Source organism: Octopus bimaculoides, chromosome 6 (assembly GCF_046866305.1).
Source record: "Octopus bimaculoides isolate indiv1 chromosome 6, ASM4686630v1, whole genome shotgun sequence".
Taxonomy (NCBI): Eukaryota; Metazoa; Mollusca; class Cephalopoda; order Octopoda; family Octopodidae; genus Octopus; species Octopus bimaculoides.
Window position 1 is genome coordinate 20,875,794 of NC_142933.1, and position 25,660 is coordinate 20,901,453.

Below are 25,660 nucleotides of genomic sequence, written 5' to 3' on the forward strand. Positions count from 1 at the left end.
TACAAGACATTCAGGCTAAATTTGGCAACTTTTTGTCTCCTTTCCTCAGGAACAGCTCGATGTATTGGTGAATAGTCAACAACATTGGAAAGTATAAAGATTAAAGCTGTTAAGAAAAAGCTGACACAGTGGATTGGAAGCCATTTTTATACTGGTAAAGAGTTACCTGTATCTTGATGATTTGCACCAGGTATCAAAATGCTCATATCATGACTGCTGCTCAATGATCTGTGAACACCGAAGCATCTAAGACATGATGAGACAGTTGCAACAGAGACTACAAAGCTGCGGCCAGCAGAAGGGTCACAGCAGGCCTTCTGACTGTGTTCACATGCCAGAATTCATCCCCACATCTTTGAATAGGGCCTTAAGCTCAATTCAGGCAGCTACATGAAGCTGCTGGAGACTATGATCGATCCATGGTTTGAGAGGGTTGCTGCTGGAAAGCCATGTGTGGCAGCAGGATTCAGTTCTTTGCCATGCCTCTGAAAACAGTCAGAAGTGGTTGGAGAATTCTACAACTTCTTCAGCCCCAATTTCCCCGATTGTAATCCCATGGATTACTTTGTGGGGGGATGCAGTTAAGAAAGACACCAACTGCTCTACCTGCAACACCAAGCCAAGATCAAGAAAGTGTTTGAAAATCTTCTCTAGGACACTGAGGAACACATGGACCAGGTTCTGGAGCTGTCTTGAGGCTGTGGTGGAAGCTGAGAGCAGCTACTTTGAGTAAACTGTTATCTCCCCGCTGAAGAGAGCACAACACTATATTAGAGGAAGGACATATCCTGGATATATTTGAAAGGCATAATGTAACTGAAACAAGTAACAATGACCTGTGTTGGGGAGATGCTAGAGCTGTGAAATTTGTTATAAGGTGTTAGAAATAGAGGTAAACTGAATTATAAAGAATTATTTCACTGATGGGGGAGGGCTACGCCAGACTCCAGTCTGATTTAGTATGTTTCTACAGCTGGATGCCCTTCCTAACACCAACCATTTTACAGAGTGTGTTGGGTGTATACAAACACTGTTCCATAATCATTTCTAACAATTTATATCAAATATGTTTTATTATGCCAAAGAAAAAGTGATGAAGACAAGATCAACAAGGCTATTAGAGCTTTCAAATAGGAGTACAAGATCAATGATAGAGTAATAGAGTGCAGAATACACTGGGATAAGGTGAGAATGAATTTGTTGAGCACTTGGCATGTGATAGCAGAATAACAACAGTTAAAATGGATTAGCAACTATTTATAGGATCACAAAGCTGTTTTGTAGACAAAACAATAAACATTGTAAATGAATTGAAGAGGAAAGGGGCAACATGTAAGAGACTGATGATTCAGTTGAGACACTTCTACTGGATGAGTTAGAACTAGACTGCCTGTGATGCACTGGGTCACTGACAGTTCACGTTATAAAACATTGAAGCTGATTTCAACATTGCATTGAAATGAAAGTTAATTTCATGATGATTCAGTTAAATATTTCAATTCATTCAAGTCATTATAGGTCTGGTTTACAAGTTCATGTTTAAGGTTTTATTGATTATTTACAGCATCTAATAGAAATAGAACTTCCAGGATAAATTTGAATTTCAGTAACAGCATTTATTTATGGTGTATGTGCACACTTCTACAAAAATGCTTCTGTAAAAATGCAAACTCTCAGGAATCCGTGTTCCAATTTACGCAAAACTTGTTTTATTCCATTTGTATTCACTTTTCAGCTGTACCTTACTTTCAGAGTATTCTCCCATTATGCACCAGTTTGGCGATATTAAATTACAGACAACCACGCACACAAACAAAACTGGCCTAAGTACAGATGTTAAAAATATTTCAGTTAGATTGTCTAAACTATCCGCCAATGTTGACACTTTTAATGAGAAGGCAGAATGCTTTAGTTAATGCAGGGTATAAAGATAAAGTTACCTACATTGATTCTGTTCAATCTTATTCTTCATCTACTATTCGAAACAAGAAATCTAGTTGTAATAAGAAGAGTGATTTTAATTCTAATATGGACAACACAAAACATGATAAACAACTGAAGCAAATTCAAAACAACTGTATTTTACAAATGAAACTTAACCTAATTAACCCATTATTTTGTTGTTTTTAGATTCATTGCCCCCTTTTGGCTACCTCATTATCATCATCCCAATTTTCTTCAATGTACTCCCCCTGGATCTTTTTAACATCCACTTTGGGAACCACTGATTATGCTGGTCATTTGCTTGACACCCCAACTTGATTGACTATGAGTGGCTAATATGTCCTACTTCACTAGATACTTTCAGTGTCTTAGCAACTATCCTTAATTGTCCAGCTGCTTTCTGTGAATTCATATCCCAAACTGTGCTACCAATTGTAAATCTATTAACAGCTGGTGCCTATTTAATGCATTCTTGCCATTTAGCAACCTCTTGTAATATTTCCTTGCATCTTTCCGTTTTTGTGTAATTAAAGGCAAATGCACCATTATCTTCTTGATTTGTAATAGTAATACGATACAGGTGAAAAGTATGACTAAAAGATTATATCATTCGGACCTTTTGAATTCTCAAGCTTGGCTGCAACTTGGAATGTTTCTAGAGCTTGGTGACTAAGAATGTGAATCTCTTCAGAAGACATCATGAGGTAAGCTCCGATTCTTAGTGACTGAATTTTATAAAACAGTAGCTCTATCATTTTGCTGGAAACAGTTAAATATCGTTGTTACTGATACGAATGGAAAGGATTCTATACCCAAAGCAACGGAGCAATCTTGGTGAATATTGAAGTTTAATGGCATGTACTAGTGAATGAAATGTTTGTGATCATAATTTTGGGCTATTTTACGAAATAATTTCTCTGTAACTTCGACCGAAAGATAAACCTGAACATTTTTCTTATTTTATCACATAAAGTAATATAAAACATAAATGAAAAGTGGTGCCCGTCAATTCAGAAAGATCCGAAAAGAAAAATTGATGATCAGTTCCAAAGTAAATTTGCTACTGATTAATCACCGCTAACTCTTCAGTTGCCAGTGACCTCATTTTTCTGTCGATTAATCTCCGGTCTTCGCAAAAAAAAAAATGGTATTTTAAAAGATTTTCTCGAATCTTAATGGGAGAAAAATGCTTATTTAACAATCTATGTTATTCTACCTCTTAATTAAAAAAAAAAATTCAAAGTTAACAACAAAACTCGACCGCACAAAAGAAGCCGGCCTATGTTTACCATAAAAGAACAAGAAACAAAAAACAGCATCGCTACCAGAGGAAAAAAAAATGATCTGCTGGCTAACAAATTAACAAACAAATAATCCCTGGACTTCATCATTTAATATATCCCTCTTTGAAAGAGAAAAGGGTGTTATTTGAAGGAAATATGACGACTGTTTCTTGTAAGTCGAACGGTTATCTGCCACCAGGTTCAGGTGAAAGGTCAGATATTATTCCTTCTTGAATCCGTTGTTGACAGGAATCGTTATTACTTAGTTTAGCCATGTGCTGGCAATGATCGCTTACTTTTGTCTTCGTTACCGGTCAGCCAGGCCATGTAACACCTTCTCGTTTGAATCCAGTCGTTTATGTGTAAATAGTGAATGTATTGTTCTTATTGTTGTTTAGCTATTTTCATCCTTGATCAAACAACATTCCAGCCCTGACTTTCTCATATTTTTTCTCAGGTATAGATTATCTAGCTATTTCGGGAAATACACGCTACCATCTTATTGCAATTGCTATCTCTATTTCTAAGACAATAGGGGTAGATTTGGCTGTTATTTCTTGCACGTAGAAGTTCCCTCGATACTTAAATGATGTGTTGTTTAAAAAGAGAAAGAAATCGAGACCCGAAGAAGCAGTGTTGATGTAAGATATTTTTTGTCTTATTTATTTAGCATAGATAGTTGTTGTGTTTGTAGTTTACAGTTGTATTTTATTGTTATCTATGTTTCGGTAATGCGTTTTGTGAAGAGACATTTTAAACGTTATATGTGTTTACTAAAACAGTATTAAAGGATTGCCGTAAATGGTAATCAAGAAATGTAAACACTCTTGAAATTATACTACAATACTGGAGGACCGGAGGTCTAGTTCGAATGCTTATAACTCCGCTAAAACACTCAAGAACTACTAACAATATGTTCTCATGTTTGTGCTCCCTCAATATAATGGACTGATTCGTAAGACTTAATTCATGGGTGTGAGGTACATCTATCTAAATGGATGTGTACAGCACTCGTGAAATAGAGAATGAATTATTCACCCACCAACTTATCAACAAATACTGTGTGGCCTATTATAAAGTCAGCTCGATTCTTGAAAGATGTCTGATGGCCAGAGGTTGACTATGATAAAAAAAAAATCTGTCCCTGGGAAAGAGTTATTGTATTAGTTTCTTTGCTCCATGCTACTGATGTTGCCCAAGGAAAAGGCAAGGATCGATTCAGTTTACATCAGTAGTGTCGCAGGCGAACTTAGAACGTAAATAACTAATCTAGATAGCTGTGTCTATGGACACAAATCAGAAATTTGGAGGCATTAGTCGATTAAGTCGACACCAGTTCTTGACTAGTAGTTTATTTCATCGGCGAATAAAGGATAAAAAGTAAAGTTGACGGTAGCTGGAAATAAAGAACCTGTACAAATAACGCAAGGCATATTTTGTCCAACTTGCAAATTCACCGCCTGAACGGGCACTTTATTTAGGTTAAAATCTAAGTAGACATCAGACAAAAACTGTTAACACCATGAAGATGTACATATAAACATGTTAAATAAATACGTTTGTGTCTGGAACTGGTGGAAAAAAAGTACTCAATATATTCCGTAAAGTTTATGCTTATAATCAAACAATAATTCGGTAACTGCATGACTTTACAACTTCACTCACTTGTAAAGTACATTTATGATCTTTTAAATGCATTTCATTAACTATTTTAATTATAAAAATTAACTAGCAGAAAGTCTCCAACGTCATTTAATGCAAAGGGTCACAATGCATTTCTGCCAGTTTTGTCTATTTTGTTACTGTTTCAGCTTTTGCCCATTTTTAATGTCCAATCTGCATTGTCTTCAGTCAAGTGAGCCTAAGTTTTTCTCTCATTCTGGTCCTTTGACAGTCCGTTCTGCTACTTGGCATATTACTCAACCTTCAGATACATCATTTACTTCTCATTTCTTCATCTGTGTATGTCACTTTCGTTGTTTTGACCCACTTTATTTCCTACAAAATCATACCATTTGATCTCCAAGATTCTTTGTAATGCCTTATTCTAAAAAAACTCTATTAGCAATAGTTTGATTGTTATGTCATGATTCCTTTCATATATTAAAACTCTTCTTGCTTGTGACTTTCACAGTTAAATTTTCGTATGACTCACTACTGTTAGTTTTGCCTTCTTAAATTACTTAACATTATAGTATGTTAAACTTAAAATAAGATAATACCATAAATTATTAAGCTACTTATCTCTAACTTTGGAATTCTTGATGCCTAATATGACTATCAAGCTTGGATTCATCCTGCATCCACAAAATCTGTATCTTTACAATTTTCATACAATTAACACCATTAATTTTTAGTTTCATTTATCTGTGATAAATAACAGTTCAACTTCAAAGCTACTTGTCACTAGCTCTGAAATTCCCTGTGCCCATACAAACTTGCTTGTTTGTCTTCACATCTTCCTCAAGATTTGTATTTTTGCAGCTCTTACACATTTCCTTGTTTTATCAGATAATGTTTTAGAATTTACATTGACTTTGAATTTCAAAGAAAAGCCAATGAATTTGTACTTAATCTTACACATGTTAAGAACTATTTTTTTTTTTTGGCTGTACCATTAGCTTTTTAAACTATTATCCTGCTATAGATATTTAGTTTTATATTTCTGAAGTTATTATAGTTAACTCCATGTTAATGTCAGTCTTCTTATATTTCAGGAATTGTTTGTATCATGAAAACTATTCCTAAATGAAGATGGACTCATTGAACTGTATTAACTAAAATATACACTGCAGAATTTATAGAAAACTGAAAACTTACATTGTCTGTTGAAAGTACAGTCATATTGTAAGTATTAAAAGTTGCATTGTGTGAAAGCATCACAGTATAATGGAAGACACTGTGGTTGATGCAGAAGAGACAAAATACTACTGTGAGATTTGTAATGAAAAGTTCTCATACATTTCACATTTTGATTTACATAAGCAGTCTCATACTGAAGAGAAACTATATCACTGCGATATATGTAGTAAAACATTTATATCTAATAATTATTTAAAGTCACATAAACTTGTTCATACTGTAGAGAAACCATACAAATGTGATGTTTGTGGTAAAACTTTCAAAAGAAGTCCTAACTTAAAGAAACATAAAGTTATCCACACAGGAGAGAAACCATTCCACTGTGAGATTTGTGATAAAACCTTCTCTCGAAATGGTGCTTTGAAATACCATCTACTAGTTCATTCAGGAGAGAGGCCCTTCCGCTGTGACATTTGTGGTAAATGCTTCTCAAGTAAAGGTGTATTAAAACAACATATAGTGCTTCATACAGGGGAAAAATTATACAAATGTGACTTTTGTGACAAAGCCTTCTCCAGAAGAAATGACTTAACAAAGCATAAAATGATTCACACTGGACAGAAACCATTTCATTGTGAAATTTGTGGTAAAATGTTCTTCAATAATTGTTACTTGAAGAAGCACAAAATGATTCACACTGGAGAAAGTCCATATCATTGTAACATCTGTGGTAAAATATTTTCTTACAAAAGTATCTTAATGGACCATCAGCTTGTTCATACAACAGAGAAACCATATACATGTGATGTGTGTAACAAAGCTTTTAACAGACGTTCTACTCTAAAGAGGCATATAATGATTCACACAGGAGAGAAACCATTCCACTGTGAAATTTGTGGTAAAACTTTTCCAATTAACAGTGGATTAAAGCAACATATGTTGGTTCATACTGGAGATAAAATATATGAATGTGAAATTTGTGATACATCATTCCCTAGAAAAAGCGATTTAACTAAGCATAAAATGGCTCACACAGGAGTGAAGCCTTATTACTGTAACTTTTGTGGTAATACTTTCTGGGATAACACTGACTTAATAAAGCATAAGATGCTCCATACACAAAAGTGTGATATTTGTGGTAAAGTATTTGCAAAAAGTCATAATTTAAAGAGGCATAAAGCCCTTCATACCGGAGAGAAACCTTACATCTGTGAAACTTGTGGTAAATCTTTCTCATGCAGTGATTACTTGAAGAACCATAAAGTGGTTCATAGTGGAGAGAAACCATTTAGCTGTGACATTTGTGGTAAAGCATTTTCATTAAAATCTAACAAAGATAGACATAAAAAGGTCCACACTGGAGAGAAACAATACTACTGTGAAGTTTGTGATAAAACTTTTTCAGAAAGTTCTACCTTGAAAAAACATAAGTTACTTCATTCAGGAGAGAGGCCCTATCAATGTGAACTTTGTCCTAAATCCTATTTGTGTATTAAAGACTTAAAGAAACATTATATAATTCATACAAATGACAAAACACACAAATGTGAAGTCTGTGGTAAAGCTTTCTGGTATAAAGGTGACTTAAATAAGCATTTCATAATTCATACAGGAAAGAAATCTTCATCAACCACACCATGTTAATTTTTGTCAATCTCATTGACATGGTTTTCTTACTGTACATTGACATTTCTGTTGATTCATTGCTATCTGGTCTGTGGGACCCACATTCTGATATTGGTTTCAAATTTTGGCACAAGGTCAGCAGTGTTAGGGAGAGGGCAAGCTGATTGCATCAACCCCAGCCCTCAAATGGTATTTGTTTTATCAACCCTGAAAGGATGAAAGGCAAAGTCAGCCTCAGTGGAATTTGAACTCCGAACATAAAAACAGACTGAAAGCCATTAAGTTTTTTGCCCCGCATGCTAACAATTCTGCCAGCTCACCATCCCACATTCTGATATTACCACTTCTTTCTATTCTCCACTTTCAGCTCATGGAATTTTCTCATCCAGTATATCCTTTTTAAATAACATCACTTACCCACACCTGTGTAGTTGTACATTGACTGATTCCCAGCATCTCTATTTATTCAGCTTTTACTCAGTCTTTCATTAGAGCTAACATTACACATCCAACACACCCTTGCTGCAGATCTTCTGAATTTAATACCTATGTTTTACTTGCACTGCATTCTCTGAAAATTTTCATATAGTCTTATTTGCATCCAGACAAAAATTCATTGTCACTAACGGTCAACAGTTCTTGAACTTAGCTAACTCCTTTCTACTGTTTTTGCTACATTCCCCAGTTCTAATTAGACCGCACAGATAACATGTATTGACATACACATCTAGTGGACCATTTGAGTAATTCATGATTTCATCTTATGTGTACCCATACAAGTAACTATCCTGTACATCTTAGCATTTTTCAATTCTGGTTCTTTACTAATCTACTTAAGATTCCACTGCATCTTTTATGTAACTGTTATTTGTGCAATGTACACAGTATTGAGTTTTTATCTTTCCTATATATCTATAATGTGTGGAGGCGCAATGGCCCAGTGGTTAGGGCAGCGGACTCGCGGTTTCGATTCCCAGACCGGGCATTGTGAGTGTTTATTGAGCGAAAACACCTAAAGCTCCACGAGGCTCTGGCAGGGGATGGTGGCGAACCCTGCTGTACTCTTCCACCACAACTTTCTCTCACTCTTTCTTCCTATTTCTGTTGTGCCTGTAATTCAAAAGGTCAGCCTTGTTACACTGTGTCACGCTGAATATCCCCGAGAACTACGTTAAGGGTACACGTGTCTGTGGAGTGCTCAGCCACTTGCACGTTAATTTCACGAGCAGGCTGTTCCGTTGATCGGATCAACTGGAACCCTCGACGTCGTAAGCGACAGAGTGCCAACAACAACAATCTATAATGTAAGGCCACCTTAAGATGGCACTAGGTTCTTGCACCTTGTCGCTGCCTAACACATTGGTTTTTATTCTGTTGACATTCAGACATAGAAATATTGATTTCAGATTTTGGCACAAGGTCAGCAACATTGGGTGGTGGGGTGTAAGTAGATTACATTGACCACAATGTTCAACCGATACTTATTTTATTGCCCCAAAAGGATGAAAGGCAATATCAACCTCATCAGAATTGGAAGCTCAGAATGTAAAGTCAGCATTTTGCTTGGCATGCTAATGATTCTACCAGCTTGCCATCTTTGTTACTGAAGAAATATTGGCTGTTGTTATTACTACTGCCTTACATACTCACTTGAAGGCAGCCAATCTGTAATTTGGTTACTTTGAACAAACCTATGTTAATGTAAAGTGAAATTTCCTAGGATATGTGTAGGTGAGGTGATAGTGGCCTATCTTAAAACAATTACTTCAAAAATACAACTGACAGACTTGAGGCTGCATAAAGAAGTACTGATTTCTAATTGTGGAGGGAACCTGTGGAAGGGGTAGACCCAGGCGAGATGAGAGGTGAAGTGGTGAGAAATGGTCTTCAGATGCTGAGCCTCGCAGAGATGACAAGTGTCTGAGACTTCTAACAATTTGCTGTACTTGAGAAGACACATCAAGCTAAGTGAAAACATGGCCATCTACACATGCATGCATGTCCTTTACGGACATTTTCCACCTGCCTTACACACACATATACATTATCTGACCTCTGTCAAAACTCTCCCATCTTCCCAACACCTGCTGCAGACCCCACCCCTCCCCTCCACGCTCTCATGTGCTACATGCACTCTCTTCATGCCCTCACATATCAATCTCTCCAAATTCCCTCACTAGCACTTGCTACAGTCATGTCTTCCCCATCTCTAAATATATCTCCTCACAGAACATCCTTCTCTACTACTTATACCCCCTCCACTGTTCACTATGGGTAGGCCCTAATACATCTTCAATACCATCTATTTCTCTCTAACATAAAAAGCACCAATGCTGGTGCCATGTAAAAAGCATCCAGTACACTCTGTATAGTGGTTGGCATTAGGAAGGGCATCCAGCCACAAAAATCATGCTAAAACTGATAAGTGGAGCCTGGTGCAGCCCTGTAGCTTGCCAGCTTCTGTCGAACTGTTCAGCCCATGCCAGTATGGAAAGTGGATGTTAACTTTCAATCTTGGCATGGTTTCTACATGCCTTGATGTCTTTTCTAATGCCAACCACTTTACTGAATGTACTGGGTACTTTTTATGTGGCATCAGCACTGATGTAGTCACCAAGTACCTTGCATGACAAAAAGGCAAAAGAAGAAAAAAGACAGAGACCCCCTCTCAACTGGGAGTGGAGATGACTTGAGAGATTAAAGGTATAGAGGGACAGAGATATGTATCTTGCTGTAGATACATAGATTACCCAGTTGGAAGAGAAAGGAGAGTGAGATAGAGAGTAAAATAAGATAAGGAGAGCAATAGTGAGAGAAATGATGAAAATGTGTTGGAACATGCTCTCGAAAGACTTTGGGAGTGGTGAGAATAAGTGAAGTGATAAAGAGATTTGGACTGGGTAATTGGATAGCATTGAGGTGACCAAAGCAAATGATAAAGAGAAACCTAGGAGAGGCTTGGGGATGGGGTTGCAGTAGATATGTGAGGACATTGTGGGTGATAGCAGATAAGTGAGGTGTTAATGATGGAGAAGAACACAGTGGGGGGGAAGAGAAGGTGCAGAAAGATGATTGTTAGAGACAGTAGGTTGAGTAAGATAACGAGAAATGAAAGTGGTTTGCGTTGGGGAAGAAAGGTAATTGAGAAAGCTGGAGGGATGTAGCATGTGCCTATTCTGCCCTTATGATAGAGAAGTGATAAGTGTTAGGGTATAAAATGTGGGGGAGGGAAAAGGTGACAGGGTAGAGCCCCACATGGACAAGCGTTACCAAGCTGGATTAAGGATATCAGTTCTGTTGTGGTCAGCGGGTCTTCTTGAGTACAACAAGGCACCTGATATCTTAGTCCTTTGTCATCTTTGTAAGGCTGTGTTTTGAGATCAGCCTTCAATACTTCATCCCATGTCTTCCTAGGTCTACCTCTTCCACAAGTTCCATCCATTCTAAATGATCAGCACTTCTTTATGCAACTGTCCTCATCCATATGCATCACATGATCAAACCAGCACAGTCTGCTCTTTTGCGCTCTACATCTAATTCCTGTTATGCTTAACTTTTCTCTTGATAGACTTGCACTCTGTCACGCATGTACATTGACATTGCACATCTAGTGGAGCATACTAACTTCATTCCTCTCTAGCTTGCTCATGTTCTCTGTATTCAGGGCTCACATCTCTCTACCTCATAGTATTGCTGTTCTTATACAACCTTCCTTTCACTTGCAGACAAAAAACCTTTGGTTGCCCACAGACTAAAGCTCTCTCAACTTTCTCCATCCTGTTCTTATTCTAACGTGTGTGTGTTGTACTATCAGTAGGAGTAATTTTACCAATAAAATCACACGCTAATTTTTTTTTTTTGTTATTATTATTAATTAACTGGAGGCGCAATGGCCCAGTGGTTAGGGCAGTGGACTCGCGGTCATAGGATCGCGGTTTCGATTCCCAGACCAGGCGTTGTGAGTGTTTATTGAGCGAAAACACCTAAAGCGCCATGAGGCTCCGGCAGGGGATGGTGGCGAACCCTGCTGTACTCTTTCACCACAACTTTCTCTCACTCTTACTTCCTGTTTCTGTTGTGCTTGTAATTCAAAGGGTCAGCCTTGTCACACTGTGTCATGCTGAATATCCCCAAGAACTACGTCAAGGGTACACGTGTCTGTGGAGTGCTCAGCCACTTGCACATTAATTTCACGAGCAGGCTGTTCTGTTGATCGGATCAACTGGAACCCTCGACGTCATAAGCGACGGAGTGCCAACAATATTAATTAACTAATTAAACAGTTGTCTAGGCAATTCTTTATCCAATCATTTAATTAGTTAGTTTGCTTGAGCTTTTTCCTTATCTACTTCAGGTCTGTTACAGCCACAAACTAGATACATTGTTTTTTCTTCAGTACTTTTGAATTTTGTGTGTTTATAGGTGTTCATTTGGATTTAAGTGGTTTTTTTAATCATTAATTTTGCCATGGAGATTATTTGTGAAAGTGAGGTAGAGTTCTACACTGGATATCAATTAAAACTGGATCTTTTCCTAAAACAGTGTCAATGCTATGAGATAAAGACATTTTACCTCACCAGATTTGATCAAGGCAGACTACCTACCATAACCTCAACAGTAAAAAAAAAAAAAAGAACCCCACTGAACAATGGTAATATAAACTGACTCAGAGAGTTTGGAACGATTTACAGTACAAACATTTTCGATCTTCTTTTTGATCAATCTCGTTGATATTCAAAGTTTTCTTTGCTTTCTGCAAGAGCTTAATTTTCAAGGAATTGGACTGATGCAAGAAGACATGCAGAAAATAACCTCATCTGCCATAAGGCCATGCACAAAGCGAGAAAAATTTTGAAAGTAACTCTTTTACAATATTTTAAAATCAATAAAAGCATTTCATTTTTGTGCATAGGTTGATTCATGACAATAAACCCATCCAAACTCCAGAAAACTAATCGGTCGAGCAAGGTGATCATACATTGAAAGATGATAGATTTAGATTCAACTACAAATTATACATGAAAAATGGGGCAGTCATCAGTGTCAGTATTGCTAGAGATGTGATTAGTCTCTTTGTGGTTTGTTGGAATAGAAGACTTAGGCAATGTTTAGAAGAGAATCCCTTAACTATGATTAAATGGATCTGAAATATAGACTATATAAATCTTCTAGTTAAGGCTTCACAAAACAATAGCAATGAACTTGGAAAGCTTCCTGCTTATAGTGAGCTCCGTTCATCTGAGTTACAATAGACTACCCATGCAAACATACAAATGATTGATTGCCTGTCCTTGATGCTAAACTGGCTTGAAATAATAAATGACTAAATACAGCACTTCCATTCACATCAATGGAACCCATTTCTTTTAAATATTTAGTTTATAAAAACTCTGTTGTATCTAAAAACATAAAAATATATTAAAGGCAAACTTATTAAAAATGATGAAAATTATATCCTTCTGTTTGCTAAACTTGTAAAATGAATACCGTAAATCCTAGAGTATAATACGCAGGGGATATTTAGGGGGCTGTACCTCTGAAAAACCTAAACCTTGTGTATAATATGCACCCCTTCTCTAACTTGAGTCAAGGAGGTCTATATAATGTTCTTGGTTTGTAAACATATATATGGTAACGTCCTTATTATTGTATATATAACACAATGCAAATGTGTAGCTTTTTTGTGCACTTTGCAGAAAATAAAGAAATAACAGTAATAACGTCAGTGAAAAATAAATATAGCTTAAGGTATTTTCACGCCCGACTTCACAAAATGCGTCTGAATAAACATTGCCAGACAGCAAATAGAGACTTAGACATTGCTTAGAAAATATTTTTCATTTTTGACCTTTAAATTTTGGGGAAAAAATGCGGATTATACTTGAGGATTTACGGTATACACAAGATTTCATTTACTGTATGAAGTTTTCCAAATGATACAAAAAGGACAGAATCAGGGCGCACAAGTGGGGACAAGAAAATGTTAGAAAATAGTGATTATACAAAGACATGTGGAGACACACATGCACACATAACAGGTGCACATACATACTCACACAAGCTCATACACATAGACACACTCAAACATGCACATGCAAGGAAGCAGAGGTACACACACATACATACACAAAGGCATGCACACACACACACACAAACACATGAATATACAAGATACATGCATATACACATATACATACCCAAGCACCCTGGTGTGCACACACACTCACACAACAATATCTCACAAAAAAAAAACAAAGGAACACAGCTTCAATAATGGACAGTCAGAGTCAAAATTCATTGATTTGGTTGCAAATGCAGCAACAAAAAAGCTTTCTGAAATAAATAAATGAGTGGAAAGTGAATATGTTATATTAAGGCACTATGATTCTCCCCAGATACAACAAAATTTGTTTCAACACACAAATTCACATAAAGAATCTTGCAAACCAGATACAAAAATGAAGTATATCATCATCGATTAATGTCCGTTTTCCATGCTGGCATGGGTTGGACTGTTTGAGGTCTGAAGTGCCAGCAGCTGGACGTTCATCCTAACGCCAACCACTCCGATAGTGTAGTGAGTGCTTTTACATGCCACCGGCACCAGAGCCAGTATGGCAGGCTTGGCAACAAACGTTCAGATGGTGCTTTTTAAGTGCCACCGGCACAAGAGTCACTCAGCAGAGTCCTGGCATCAATCACAATCAGTTGGTGTTTTTTACATGCCACTAGCACAGTAGCCAGTCATGCGGACCTGTGTTCGACTACGTTCGGATGGTGCCTTTGATGTGCCATCAGCATGGAAGCCAGCCTGAGGGCACTGGCCCCAGCTATGATATTGGTTTTACTTGACTTCTCAAGTATATCGTATTGCCCAATGAATCAAGAGTATTTTTAACAGGGCTGGATGTGTGTGGCTGCCATCTCACTTTAGTTGCCGGGTCTTCTCAATCACAGCATATCTCCAAAGGTCTCAGTTTCCTAGCATTGCCTCTGTGAGGCCCAATGTTTGAAGGTCATACTTCACCATCTCATCCCATGTCTTCCTGGGTCTACCTCTTCTACAGTTAGGGAGTGGCACTTACATAACACATGGCCATACCAGCGTAGTCGTCTCTCTTGCACATCACATTGATGCTTCTTATGCCCAACTTTTCTCTCAGGGCGCTTACACTCTGTCATGTATGCATACTGACATTACACATCCAGCAGATCATACTAGCTTCATTTCTTTCAAGTCTACGCATGTCCTCAGCATTCATGGCCCATGTTTCACTGCTGTATAGCATGGCAGTTCGTACACATGCATCATACAGTCTACCTTTCACCGTGAGCGAGAGGCCTTTAGTTGCCAGCAGAGGTAGGAGCTTCCTGAACTTTGCCCAGACTATTCTTACTCTAGTCGTTACACTCTCAGAGCAACCATCCCCACTACAGACTTGGTTGCCTAAGTAGCAGAAGCTATTAACTACTTCTAGTTTCCTTCCCTGGCATGTGATGGAATCTGTTTTCTGTACATCTTCAGTGTTTATTGCCCCAGTGCATCTGCCACACACAAAAACTATCTTCCCGGTTAACCTTCCTTTGATATTGCTGCACCTTTTACGTGTCCATAGCTTACACCAAGTACATTGTATGGAGTTTCTCCCATGCCTTTTCTACAGATCAAGCAGGGCCATCTCCGTGAAGGGGGTTGTGATTTGACAGAGCTTTGCAATATTTTTTCTGTGTGCTCTGAGTTCAAATTCTACTAAGATCAATTTGCTTGCCACACCTTCAGGTTGATAAATAGAGTACCAGTCCAGAGTAGTGGATTGGTGGAATTAGAGTGTTGGACTAGATGTTTTGCAGTGTTTGTGCTTGTTCTGAGTTCAAATCCTTCTACTCTCACAAAAAAGTATTTAAAAAAAGAATTAAAAAATAATAAAAAAACAGAAAGAAAAAAAATATGTTATAGGTTGCAGCCTAGAAAAACAGTTTCCTTCGGTTGATTAGAGAATCAGCTATCATACTTCTTTGAACCACACAGAATCCTCCCAAAATATACATAGTATATTTTGGGAGGATTTTATATGTGTGTATATAAGCATTTATATTTGTGTGTACATGTATTTGGCCATGCATGTATGTATGACAGATTACTCAGTTATTTTGTAATATTGTACTGTAGGTTATGTTGCATTAAATTGTGTTGAACACTCCTATCTTTTCTTTCATGACCAGCCCATCATTTCTGCCTCAAAAATTCAGCAGAGCGACATTACTGATCCTAGGTGTCAATGATATTGTTAGGATGGAGTCTGACTAGGATCTGAATGTTTGGTATTGTAATGATGCACTTTTGTGGACCAATAAAATAAAGCCCATGCTATAACAAAGTTGATGAAGGACTTGGACACACAGGTCAAGTTAACAGTTCTAAACATATACAACAGGTACTTAATTACCCATTTTTCACATCACAGTGGAACTATTCAACAAATTCTTCATCATCACACCTTCCTCATTTCTGATCTTACTTTTGAGCCTACTTTCTTTGTAAGATATTAAACCTTAAACAATTACTTAAAAACATTGATGTAATTAAGCCGCTTCAAGGCTTTTTATTATTCTTGAGAATTAATTGTCAATCTATAAATTACTATACATTTTGAGATATATTGTCCCTCATTTAGATTCTTATCATCCCTGCAGATTTTTGATAATTAAATTTATAAGAGTTTTCAAAGTTTGGTCAATATCAAATTTGCTTTGAAAATATATGAATAGGCTACATTACACAAATGATTCACAGGCCTGAGTTTGCATAATTGATCTTCTTTATCCCTTCCCTGTTTCTTTTCTTCCATTTGTGTTTACTCCACTTTGGTGCTAGCATCCTCTGTTTTTCAACATGGACTTGCTCCAATGAGGAGATGGTTGAGACTCTACAACTGTGGAAGGGGGTTGTTTCATTCCAGAGAATGATAAATTGACTTTAAAAATTTGAGACAATTTACAGTTGAAACATTTTCGACTCTCTATGAGTGTTCAATTGAGGTAAGAAGACAAATTGAAAATGCCTCGGCTGCCATAAGGTCATGCACAGAGAAAAAAAAAAAACATACAATATTTTAAAATCAACAAAAATACTTAATTTTCATGCATATGTTGATGCATAACAATAAATTTGTAAAACATTAAACTGCATCCAATTTATTTATAAGTTTTCACATGCTTTTTATTTTATAAAAATTTAAAATTTTTCAGTGATTTTATATGTGTGTGTGTATCAATGTATCAAGCACATTGTCAGATGTTATACATTGCTAGTCACAATGTATTTCCAGTTCTTTCTTGTACCATCCTTTTCCATCTCAACAACACGGCCATGCATGCATCTCTTATGTGAGCGTTGGATGAAAATATGCTACTGTTGTCAGTGGAGTGAATGCCTCATCTATAGCAAAATGTGGTGAGTCAGTTTTGAGAAATAAGAATCCTTATTAAAAAGAATAGTTTAAATAGGCACAGGCACAGCCATGTTGTAAGAAGCTTGCTACCCAACCACGTGGTTCTGGGTTTAGTCCCACTGCAAAGCACCTGGGGCAAGTATCTCCTGCTGTAGCTTCAGGCTGACCAAAGCCTTGTGAGTGGATTTGATAGATGGAAACTGAAAGAAGCCCATTGTATATAAAATGTGTCTTTGTGTTTGCTCCACCACCACCATTTGACAACCAGTGTAGGCTTGATTGGCAAAAAGATATTGACAAAATAAGTACCAGACTTTGAAGAAAAAAAAAAAAGTGGGGGGAGGGGGGTCAATTGATTTGACTAAAGTTCTTCAAAGTGGTGCCCCAGCAAAGCCACAGTCTAATAACTGAAGGAGATACAAAATAAAAAAATAAAATATTAGTGAAATAGACAGTAAAAAGAAACTTAAGTTCAGATCAAAGAGACACTGGAAGTTACATTTTATTTTTCTATACATAATTTACATATTCAAAGAAGGAGTGGTAAGTAGCTTGCTTACCAACCACATGGTTCCGGGTTCAGTCCCACTGCGTGGCACCTTGGGCAAGTGCCTACTACTATAGCCTCGGGCCGACCAAAGCCTTGTGAGTGGATTTAGTAGACGGAAACTGAAAGAAGCCCGTCGTATATATGTGTGTGTGTGTTTGTCCTCCCACCAACGCTTGACAACCGATGGTGGTGTGTTTACGTCCCCGTAACTTAGCGGTTCGGCAAAAGAGACCGATAGAATAAGTACTAGGCTTCCAAAGAATAAGTCCTGGGGTCGATTTGCTCGACTAAAAGGCAGTGCTCCAGCATGGCCGCAGTCAAATGACTGAAACAAGTAAAAGAGTAATGTATAAAAATTTACATTAAAACTGTATATACATGTATAAGGAAACCAGTTGGTAGTCATTCGAGCATCAAATTGATTGCTTTGCAATAATCCTTCTAGCATTGGGTCTTGAGTTCAAATTCTGTCAACATCAATTTTGCCTTTCATCCTACCGAGGTTGATAAATAAAATGCGAGTCCTATACTGGGGTTGCTTCCCTTAGTTTCACTCTTTCTGCATTACAATAGTGGTAGTTAATGTTTTGTCACTTCAAATTATTTTGTTATCCATGCAAGACTCACAGAAAATTATTCATCTAAAAAATTTTTTTACATCCAATAAACATATGTTTTAATACTCTCTCATATATGCTTCACCAGAAATGTCACAGTTATGATTTTATTCTTGTGAATAAGCTTGAGTAAGAAAACTGGTAAATTATGTAAAAAATGCTTTCCTTCAAAACACAGTGCTAAGGTTTGTTTCCATTATCAATAGCACATTTATGAGTATATTTATAATCACTACGAGCAAACGATTTCCCGCAAGTAGCACAGTTGTATGGTTTTTCCCCAGTGTGAGTGCGTTTATGTCTTATTAAAGTACCAATTTGAGAAAATCTTTTGCCACAGATTTCACAGTGGTGAGGTTTTTCCCCAGTATGAATACGTGTATGTCCTATTAGGCTACCCTTTTCTGAAAATTCTTTGCCACAAACGTCACAGTGATATGGTTTCTCACCAGTATGAGTACGTCTGTGTACTGTTAAAAAAGTCTTTTGAGAAAATGCTTTCCCACAAATCTCACAGTGATGTGGTTTTTCTCCAGTGTGAATACGTTTATGTTTTCTTAATATGGTATTATTTGAAAAATATTTTCCACATATTTCACAGTGATATGGTTTTTCTCCAGTGTGAATGCGGTTGTGTCTTACTAAAGAACCATTTTGAGCAAATGCTTTGCCACAGATTTCACAGTTGTGTGGCTTTTCTCCAGTGTGAACACGTTTATGTCCTCTTAAGCTGCTCTGATCAGCAAATTTTCTTCCACAAACTTCACAGTGATATGGTTTCTCTCCCGTATGGGTGCGTTTGTGTATTGTTACAACATATTTTTCAGGAAATGCTTTCCCACATATGTCACAGTGGTGCTGTTTCTCTCCAGTGTGAACACGTTTATGCTTTCTTAATACAGGTTTGTCTGAAAATTCTTTCCCACATGTTTCACACTGATATGGTTTCTCTCCAGTATGAGAACGTTTGTGTACTATCAAGGAAGATTTAACAGCAAATGTTTTCTCACATATTTCACAGTGGTATGGCTTTGAGTGCACACTTTTGTGTCTTTGAAAGTCACTCACATTAGAAAAAGCTTTCCCGCAATCATCACACTTGAATGGTTTTTCTCCAGTATGAATACGTTTATGTCTTGTTAAGTTACCAAATTGAGTAAAAGGTCTCCCACATATTTCACAGTGGTATTGCCTTTCTCTAGTGTGAGTAAGTGTGTGTGCTGTTAGATTGCCTTTTGTAGAAAATGCTCTCCCACATATTTCACAGTGGTGTGGCTTCTCTCCTGTGTGAGTATGTAAGTGAGCTTTTAAATGACCTGTTTTAGAGAATGCTTTTCCACATATTTTACACTTGTATGGCTTTTCCCCTGTGTGAGTGCACTTGTGAATAGATAATTTACATTTTGTAGTAAGTGTTTTCCCACAAATATTACATTTGTAACGTTTTCCAGCTTTCTGAAACATTCTTTGAACATAGAAACTTCAAACTTAAAATTCTGATCTTATTTTTCCCTTCTGCTAAGACATTTGCAAGTAAATATATCCTGAAATAAAATAAAATAAATATTAGATACATTTACCAATAAATTGTAGAATGTATGAATAACTAATCGCATCAGTATCATATAGTTTTCATAAACACAGACAGTAGATCAGTATTTCAAAGGAGATTAGCCCTTTAGTATTCACATTATTCCATCAAATGCAATGTATGTTTGTTTATATTGTATTGAATTAGTCATGCAATATCTTGTAGTTTAGAGATTTTGAGAATGTGATTATTTAGTTTTAGAATGACATTGTAGGGTCACGGTCAGAGGTTGGATCTGGCCAGTTTCAACATGAAACAAGTTGTATATTTTGGCCAGGTATGGCCAGTTTGAATGCTTAAGAGTTAAGACTTCACATGAAAATAGCACATTCATAATGAAATATTAAAACATATGAATGCTTGCCAATTTTGCAATAAAGTGTTATACACTGGCCAATTTATTAACAGACTTAAAGCAGGTATACTTAGTTAAACACAAGAGTTGATTTAATACAAGTAATAGAACTGTATGCAACTTACTTCTAACACAGCAGTGATACACATATGGTCATCCTACAACACATCAGAAAAAGATGACCAGAATGATTAGCATGAAGTCACTAATGTACTTTATTCCTTAGTGCCGTTTTACTGAAACTTCAGTGGCCTGCTTTTCAAGAACAAAAGCTGCACCACAGCCATGAAGACCATAGGCATAACTTTTCCTCCAGATCAAACCATGAAAAGCAAAAACCTTTCAATACTACTGTAGTTTTGAGAAATGAAGAACATTGATATGATTCAGTATAGTGTTCCTTCCTCAAATCTTGAAAAGAAACCAAAAGGAGAAAACCAATACAGGCTCAAATTATTGTTGTAGATAATGCTAGATACTTGAAAAACTGATTAACAACTTTTCTTGATGTTTATTGGTGAAATAAAATTATAAAGGAAGTTCTGGTGGAAATATCATGCCTGTATGATAATTTTAACTCAGTACTGAATGTGGTTAATATATAGTTTAACTCCTGGTCACCAAAACAAACAAAAAAAAACAGTCTAATAGGTGTAAATAAATGTGTAGAAAACGAATATTAAAAATTTGTGGGAGGACTTTCGGAAAATTCACAAGATGCAATTTTCCCCCACATAACTTTCGGGAAAATGGATATATATTAGTGAAATTTTATAGAAATATTATTTAAATGGCATAGACTACGATTTTAAAGAAATTTGTGGGGAAAATGTTTCCCCAAGGGGTGGGGAGAGGATTTCGGAAAATTCACACAATCTAATTTTTGCCCTCATAACTTTCAGGAAAATGGATATCTTTTAATGAAATTTTACAGAAACACCTTTCAAACAGCATAAATTATGATTATAAAGAAATTTGAGGGGAAAATGATTTCCGAAGGGGTGGAGAGACGACTGTCGGAAAATGAACCGTTTTTTCCCTTATAACTTTCAGGATCTAGTTTAGCACCCGGTCACCAAAACAAAAACAAAAAAAAGTCTAATAGGTGTAAAAAATGTGTAGATATACACATATACATACCTTTGTCTTGGTTGATAATTATTTGATGGCAACAATTCGAGAGAGGAAGGTATAACTTGGCTGCCTCTATGAAGAACTTTCTTCATGTTGAGAAGTCATAAATAAATATCTTGCAAAATATTGTTGCAGATATTTTGATATCGAATTCCTGGCTTTTGGATTGATTCTTTTATGTCTCTCTACAGTCTTTCAATGTTTTGTGTGTGTATGTTTCTATGTGTGCTATTTTCAAAATTGTTAGAGTGAGGCATTTTCCCATCATTATTTCAATGTTGGCATATCACTGTTTCGTAATACTCCGTGTGAACGAAGGATCTCAACTGACTTTTGATCATTACAACGAAAAGTGCTGATGCATTCATAGTAATCAAAATTACAATTTTCACAGATATTGAAATTCTCCATTCTCGAGCACTAGTTTTCAAATGTGACAATATTGAAAATAAAATGAGGGATAGATTTCAAGTAAACCTCTCCAAAGCCTTTCAAATGGCATAGATTATGATGATAAAGAAATTTGTGGAATATTGGTGGAATATAAACAATAATAATAAAAAGAAGCTGTGTGTGTAAGAAAATATATTTTCTATAAGAAAAGTATGCTAAACAGATCGTGTGAATTTTCCGACAGTCCTTTCAGAAAACATTTTCCCTTCAAATTTTTTTTTATAATCGTAATCTATGCCATTTGAAAGGTGTTCCTGTAAAATTTCACTAAAAGATATCCATTTTCCTGAAAGTTATGAGGGAAAAAATTGGATCAGGTGAATTTTCCGAAAGTCCTCTCCCCATCCACCGTCCGTTCGTTTGCGCAAATTTTTGTTTTCATTTTCGTTTCCTACACATTTAAAAAAAAAATTTTTTTACACCTAGTAGACTGGGTTTCTTTTCTTTTGTTTTGGTGACCGGGTGCTAAACTAGATCCTGAAAGCTATGAGGGAAAAAAAAAAGGGATCGTGTGAATTTTCCGACAGTCCTCTCTTCACCCCTTCAGAAAAGATTTTCCCTTCAAATTTCTTCGTAATCGTAATCTATGCGGTTTGAAAGGCGTTTCTGTAAAATTTCATGAAAAGATATCCATTTTCCAGAAAGCTATGAGGGGAAAATCGGATCTTGTGAATTTTCCGAAAGCCCTCTCCCCACCCACCCGTTCGTTTGCGCAAATTTTTGTTTTCCTATTCGTTTTCTACACATTTATTTACACCTGTTTTTTTTTTTTGTAACCGGGAGTTAAATTATATATTAACTCTGAATGCTCAATATTAATTTCTTAATTATACAGTTTCGAATATTAGGTTCACTCTCTCTAAGAAGAGTATATTGTTCTTTAGTAACAGAATAATCACCATGTTCTTTTGTAGTCACCTTGTAATGCACGTTACTTTGCGAATGTGCACCGGCTCTTCCTCCTCGCCCTCTACTAATCTTTCTAATACCCTCCAACAACAACAATAAATCAGTTCCTCCCATCATACTGTAACTTCTTCCAACAATACATCCATTCCGCCCAGCATACGACAACTTTTTCCAACACCTCACCTAAAGTTTATAAATCACTCCATTCTCTTTTTCACCCTGTAAGCTAGTGTTAATGTCACGACAAAATGCACAAATAGTCTATAAAGTGGTTTGTGTTAGGAAGGCCATCCAGCCATAGAAACCAAGCAAAATAACAGAGAAACTGGAGCAAGACAAGGTCCTTCAATCCATCTAATCATGTCACACTGTCCAAGCCATATCAGCATGGAAAGTGGATGTAAGATGATGATGACAATTGCATTTGAAAGCGGTATTGTTTCACTTCAAGAAATTTTCAATACTGTTATTTCATTTTCAATTTATTACATATGAAAATGGAATTACAAATGGAAAATCCCTGATGTTCAGAACATTAAAATCTGAGGACCATTTTTTGTAATAAAAAATGGAATACGTAATATAAAAATCAGTGTTGTTTTTGTTTTTTTAAGAATCTACACCGAAACGTATTGGCATCGGTCCGCCCATCCAAGAACGTTATCCAAACCAAATCAATGATGGGAGCATAAGAAGAGTTAGCCAATGCCTTGGCGTCATTCACACAACAGAATTATAAAATGTATCAAGGCACGTTGAAAACAACTATCGATATTATATAAATAATATACAGGTGGAGTTTCGTCTGCCAATGTACATAAATAAATGTTATCTCACCTCAATGTATTCTTTTCCTAACATCGATAAATAGCAGGATATAGACGACACACAGCAGATCATTAAATTCATTTACAGTTTTCCTGCAGTAAATTAGTAATCATTTCTGTATTCTATATATATTTCTACGTTTTATAAAGGTTTTTTTTATATTCAGGTAAATAAATCTTTAGACAAACTTCGATGTGAACTTCCCGCTAGGGCTTAATGAGCATGCGCAGGTCAAATAAATCACTTCCGGAGCCGCTATAACGTTTCTTGTTATAGGTCAAATTCTATCTTGATTTAAGTGTATTTTCTTTGCGAGCTGTTAGAATCATTAAGTATGCTAGGCAAAATCTCTTGCGGCATTTCATCCGTCCCTACGTTCAAATTCCACCGAGGTCGACTTTGCCTTTCATCTATTCAGGGTCGATAAATCAAGTACCAGTGAAATTAAGTCCCCTTCCCTCAAATTACAGATCTTGTGCGTATAGTAGAAAGGATTATTAACTAGCGGGACTCGTCAATATTTCACGGGATTAATAGTAAACTTATTGGGTTATTTCAGAAAACTTTATCCAAAAAACCTGAAAGCGTAGCGTGTGTTGTGCCAATATCAAAAGTCGCTCATCTCCTAAGCATAGAAAAGTGAAAGAAATTCGAATACGATGATTACTTAATGCGTTTTATATATACACTTTATGTATTTTATGCCCAATTTTATTGCTTTAATATACAACACTCTCACTCTTTGTCTCACCCTCTTTCTCTCTCTCCTTTTTCTTTCGCTTTTCGCCTTTCCATTCAACTAATCACGTGAAAGTGTTACAGACGGACTGAGTAATGGAGAAAAAATATCTAGTTCAAAAACAAATTACAAATTTCACTCACCACCACCTCTCCCTCCCCCCTCTTCCTCTGATCACATGCTAGCGTATACTGATGGGCTAAGTAACGGAGAAAAAAGCAGAATTATAATAAGATTATTGGTATCTCACGTACAATTATGATCCATAAGTTTTGCTGCTTTTCACTTGTTTGCATAACATTCAGAGTTAAAATGTTTGTTACAAATTGTAAGTAGGGTGCCGTACATTGTCCACTGAAAAGGCAACCCCATAATATTTGTGCCTTCAACCCAAATATTACAATTTTATTTTCAAATTACGCCCATAAAATATCCTAGAAAGAAAAGGAAAGATGCGATCATCCCCTCTTGGTGGTTGGATTGCTGCAATGCACAGCAATATCTGCTCTGTGGTTAGTGAATGGTAACTTTTGGAACTAGTTAATGTCATGTGTTATGTCCCTTCTCATAGCTTTTCTATGTGTTGATTCTTGAGCCAATACTACACAAATTAGAGGTGTCATGGGGCATTCCATGCAAACTAGGATGTGGGAGATCCATATCAGCATATTTCTACATCATCATAGTGGTGTCAAGCACCAAACACATTGAGATGATTGGCACTGCTCTCAAGAGGTACAAGGCAGTAAAGAAGCAAAAATTAGCCAGGAAGAGTTTGCAGCTCAGTACCTGAAGAGGCAGGTCGATGCCATCTAACAGCATCATCAGGTGCTAGACAGACAGGTTGACTGGTTAAATTGCTTAGGGTTTGGTTTGGTCTGGACCTCCAGATGGACAAAAACTAGGATGAGGTAACAAACAAGGCAGCCTCTCTCACTCAGAAATGGGCTGAGAGGAAGCTATCCTTGAAAGGTCAAGCAAAGGTGGCAAATGCATACATTGCATCCACAATCTATTACTGCCTGACTGTCGCGCCTTGTCTTGGTTAACATCTGGCTGCACTGGAGCACCTAGTCTTTTGCTTTTTATGGAAGGGACAAGTTCCACTGGTCAGGCAGTCCATTTGCTGTCAACACCCACTGTGTGGAGGACTGGGCATGCCATGGCTGATGATGCACTGAGGCTACATCTCCAACTCTTCCTTGACAGTGAACAAGTGTGGTCACTATTTGCTAAATACATTTCCCCAGCTCATCTCTTTAATGGAGCTGCACTTCTGGATCAAGTGAAGGCTAAGAGGAAGCAACTGGAGATTGGAATGTCTTCAAGTGCTTAAGCCCTGAACAAGTCTGGCAATACAATCAGTGGAAACTCTAC

At 36.7% G+C, this 25,660-nt stretch overlaps 2 protein-coding genes across 7 annotated transcripts; one reads left to right on the forward strand and one right to left on the reverse strand.

Annotated features, from left to right (window-relative positions):
• Nucleotides 1-33: 33 nt before the first annotated feature.
• On the forward strand, nt 34-13,096 carry LOC106879545 (uncharacterized). 5 transcript variants are annotated; one of them, XR_016242183.1, is made up of 3 exons: nt 2,674-3,868; nt 5,945-11,898; nt 11,989-12,562. XR_016242183.1 is itself a non-coding variant. In XM_014929180.3 (2 exons), the coding sequence occupies exon 2, from the start codon at nt 6,117-6,119 to the stop codon at nt 7,671-7,673; it is 1,557 nt and encodes a 518-aa protein (XP_014784666.1). In that variant the 5' UTR covers nt 34-3,439; nt 5,945-6,116; the 3' UTR covers nt 7,674-13,096. The 5 variants fall into 5 exon arrangements, 3 of the variants coding, with proteins under 3 accessions (XP_014784666.1, XP_089209683.1, XP_052828341.1); XR_016242184.1 differs by having other exon boundaries at nt 2,674-3,439; XM_014929180.3 differs by having other exon boundaries at nt 34-3,439; nt 5,945-13,096.
• A 3,741-nt stretch (nt 13,097-16,837) lies between these two features.
• LOC128249283 (uncharacterized) lies at nt 16,838-24,816 on the reverse strand. Of its 2 annotated transcripts, none has more exons than XM_052972383.2 (2): nt 21,361-24,816; nt 16,838-19,818 (listed from the first exon to the last, which is right to left on the reverse strand). In XM_052972383.2, the coding sequence occupies exon 2, from the start codon at nt 19,736-19,738 to the stop codon at nt 18,455-18,457; it is 1,284 nt and encodes a 427-aa protein (XP_052828343.1). In that variant the 5' UTR covers nt 19,739-19,818; nt 21,361-24,816; the 3' UTR covers nt 16,838-18,454. The 2 variants fall into 2 exon arrangements, with proteins under 2 accessions (XP_052828343.1, XP_052828342.1); XM_052972382.2 differs by having other exon boundaries at nt 23,554-24,022.
• Nucleotides 24,817-25,660: the final 844 nt, after the last annotated feature.

Bases quoted from the DNA above. Each gene is read 5' to 3' on its own strand.
- LOC106879545 (XM_014929180.3), top strand. From the start codon at position 6,117: ATGGAAGACACTGTGGTTGATGCAGAAGAGACAAAATACTACTGTGAG.
- LOC128249283 (XM_052972383.2), bottom strand. From the start codon at position 19,738: ATGTTTCAGAAAGCTGGAAAACGTTACAAATGTAATATTTGTGGGAAA.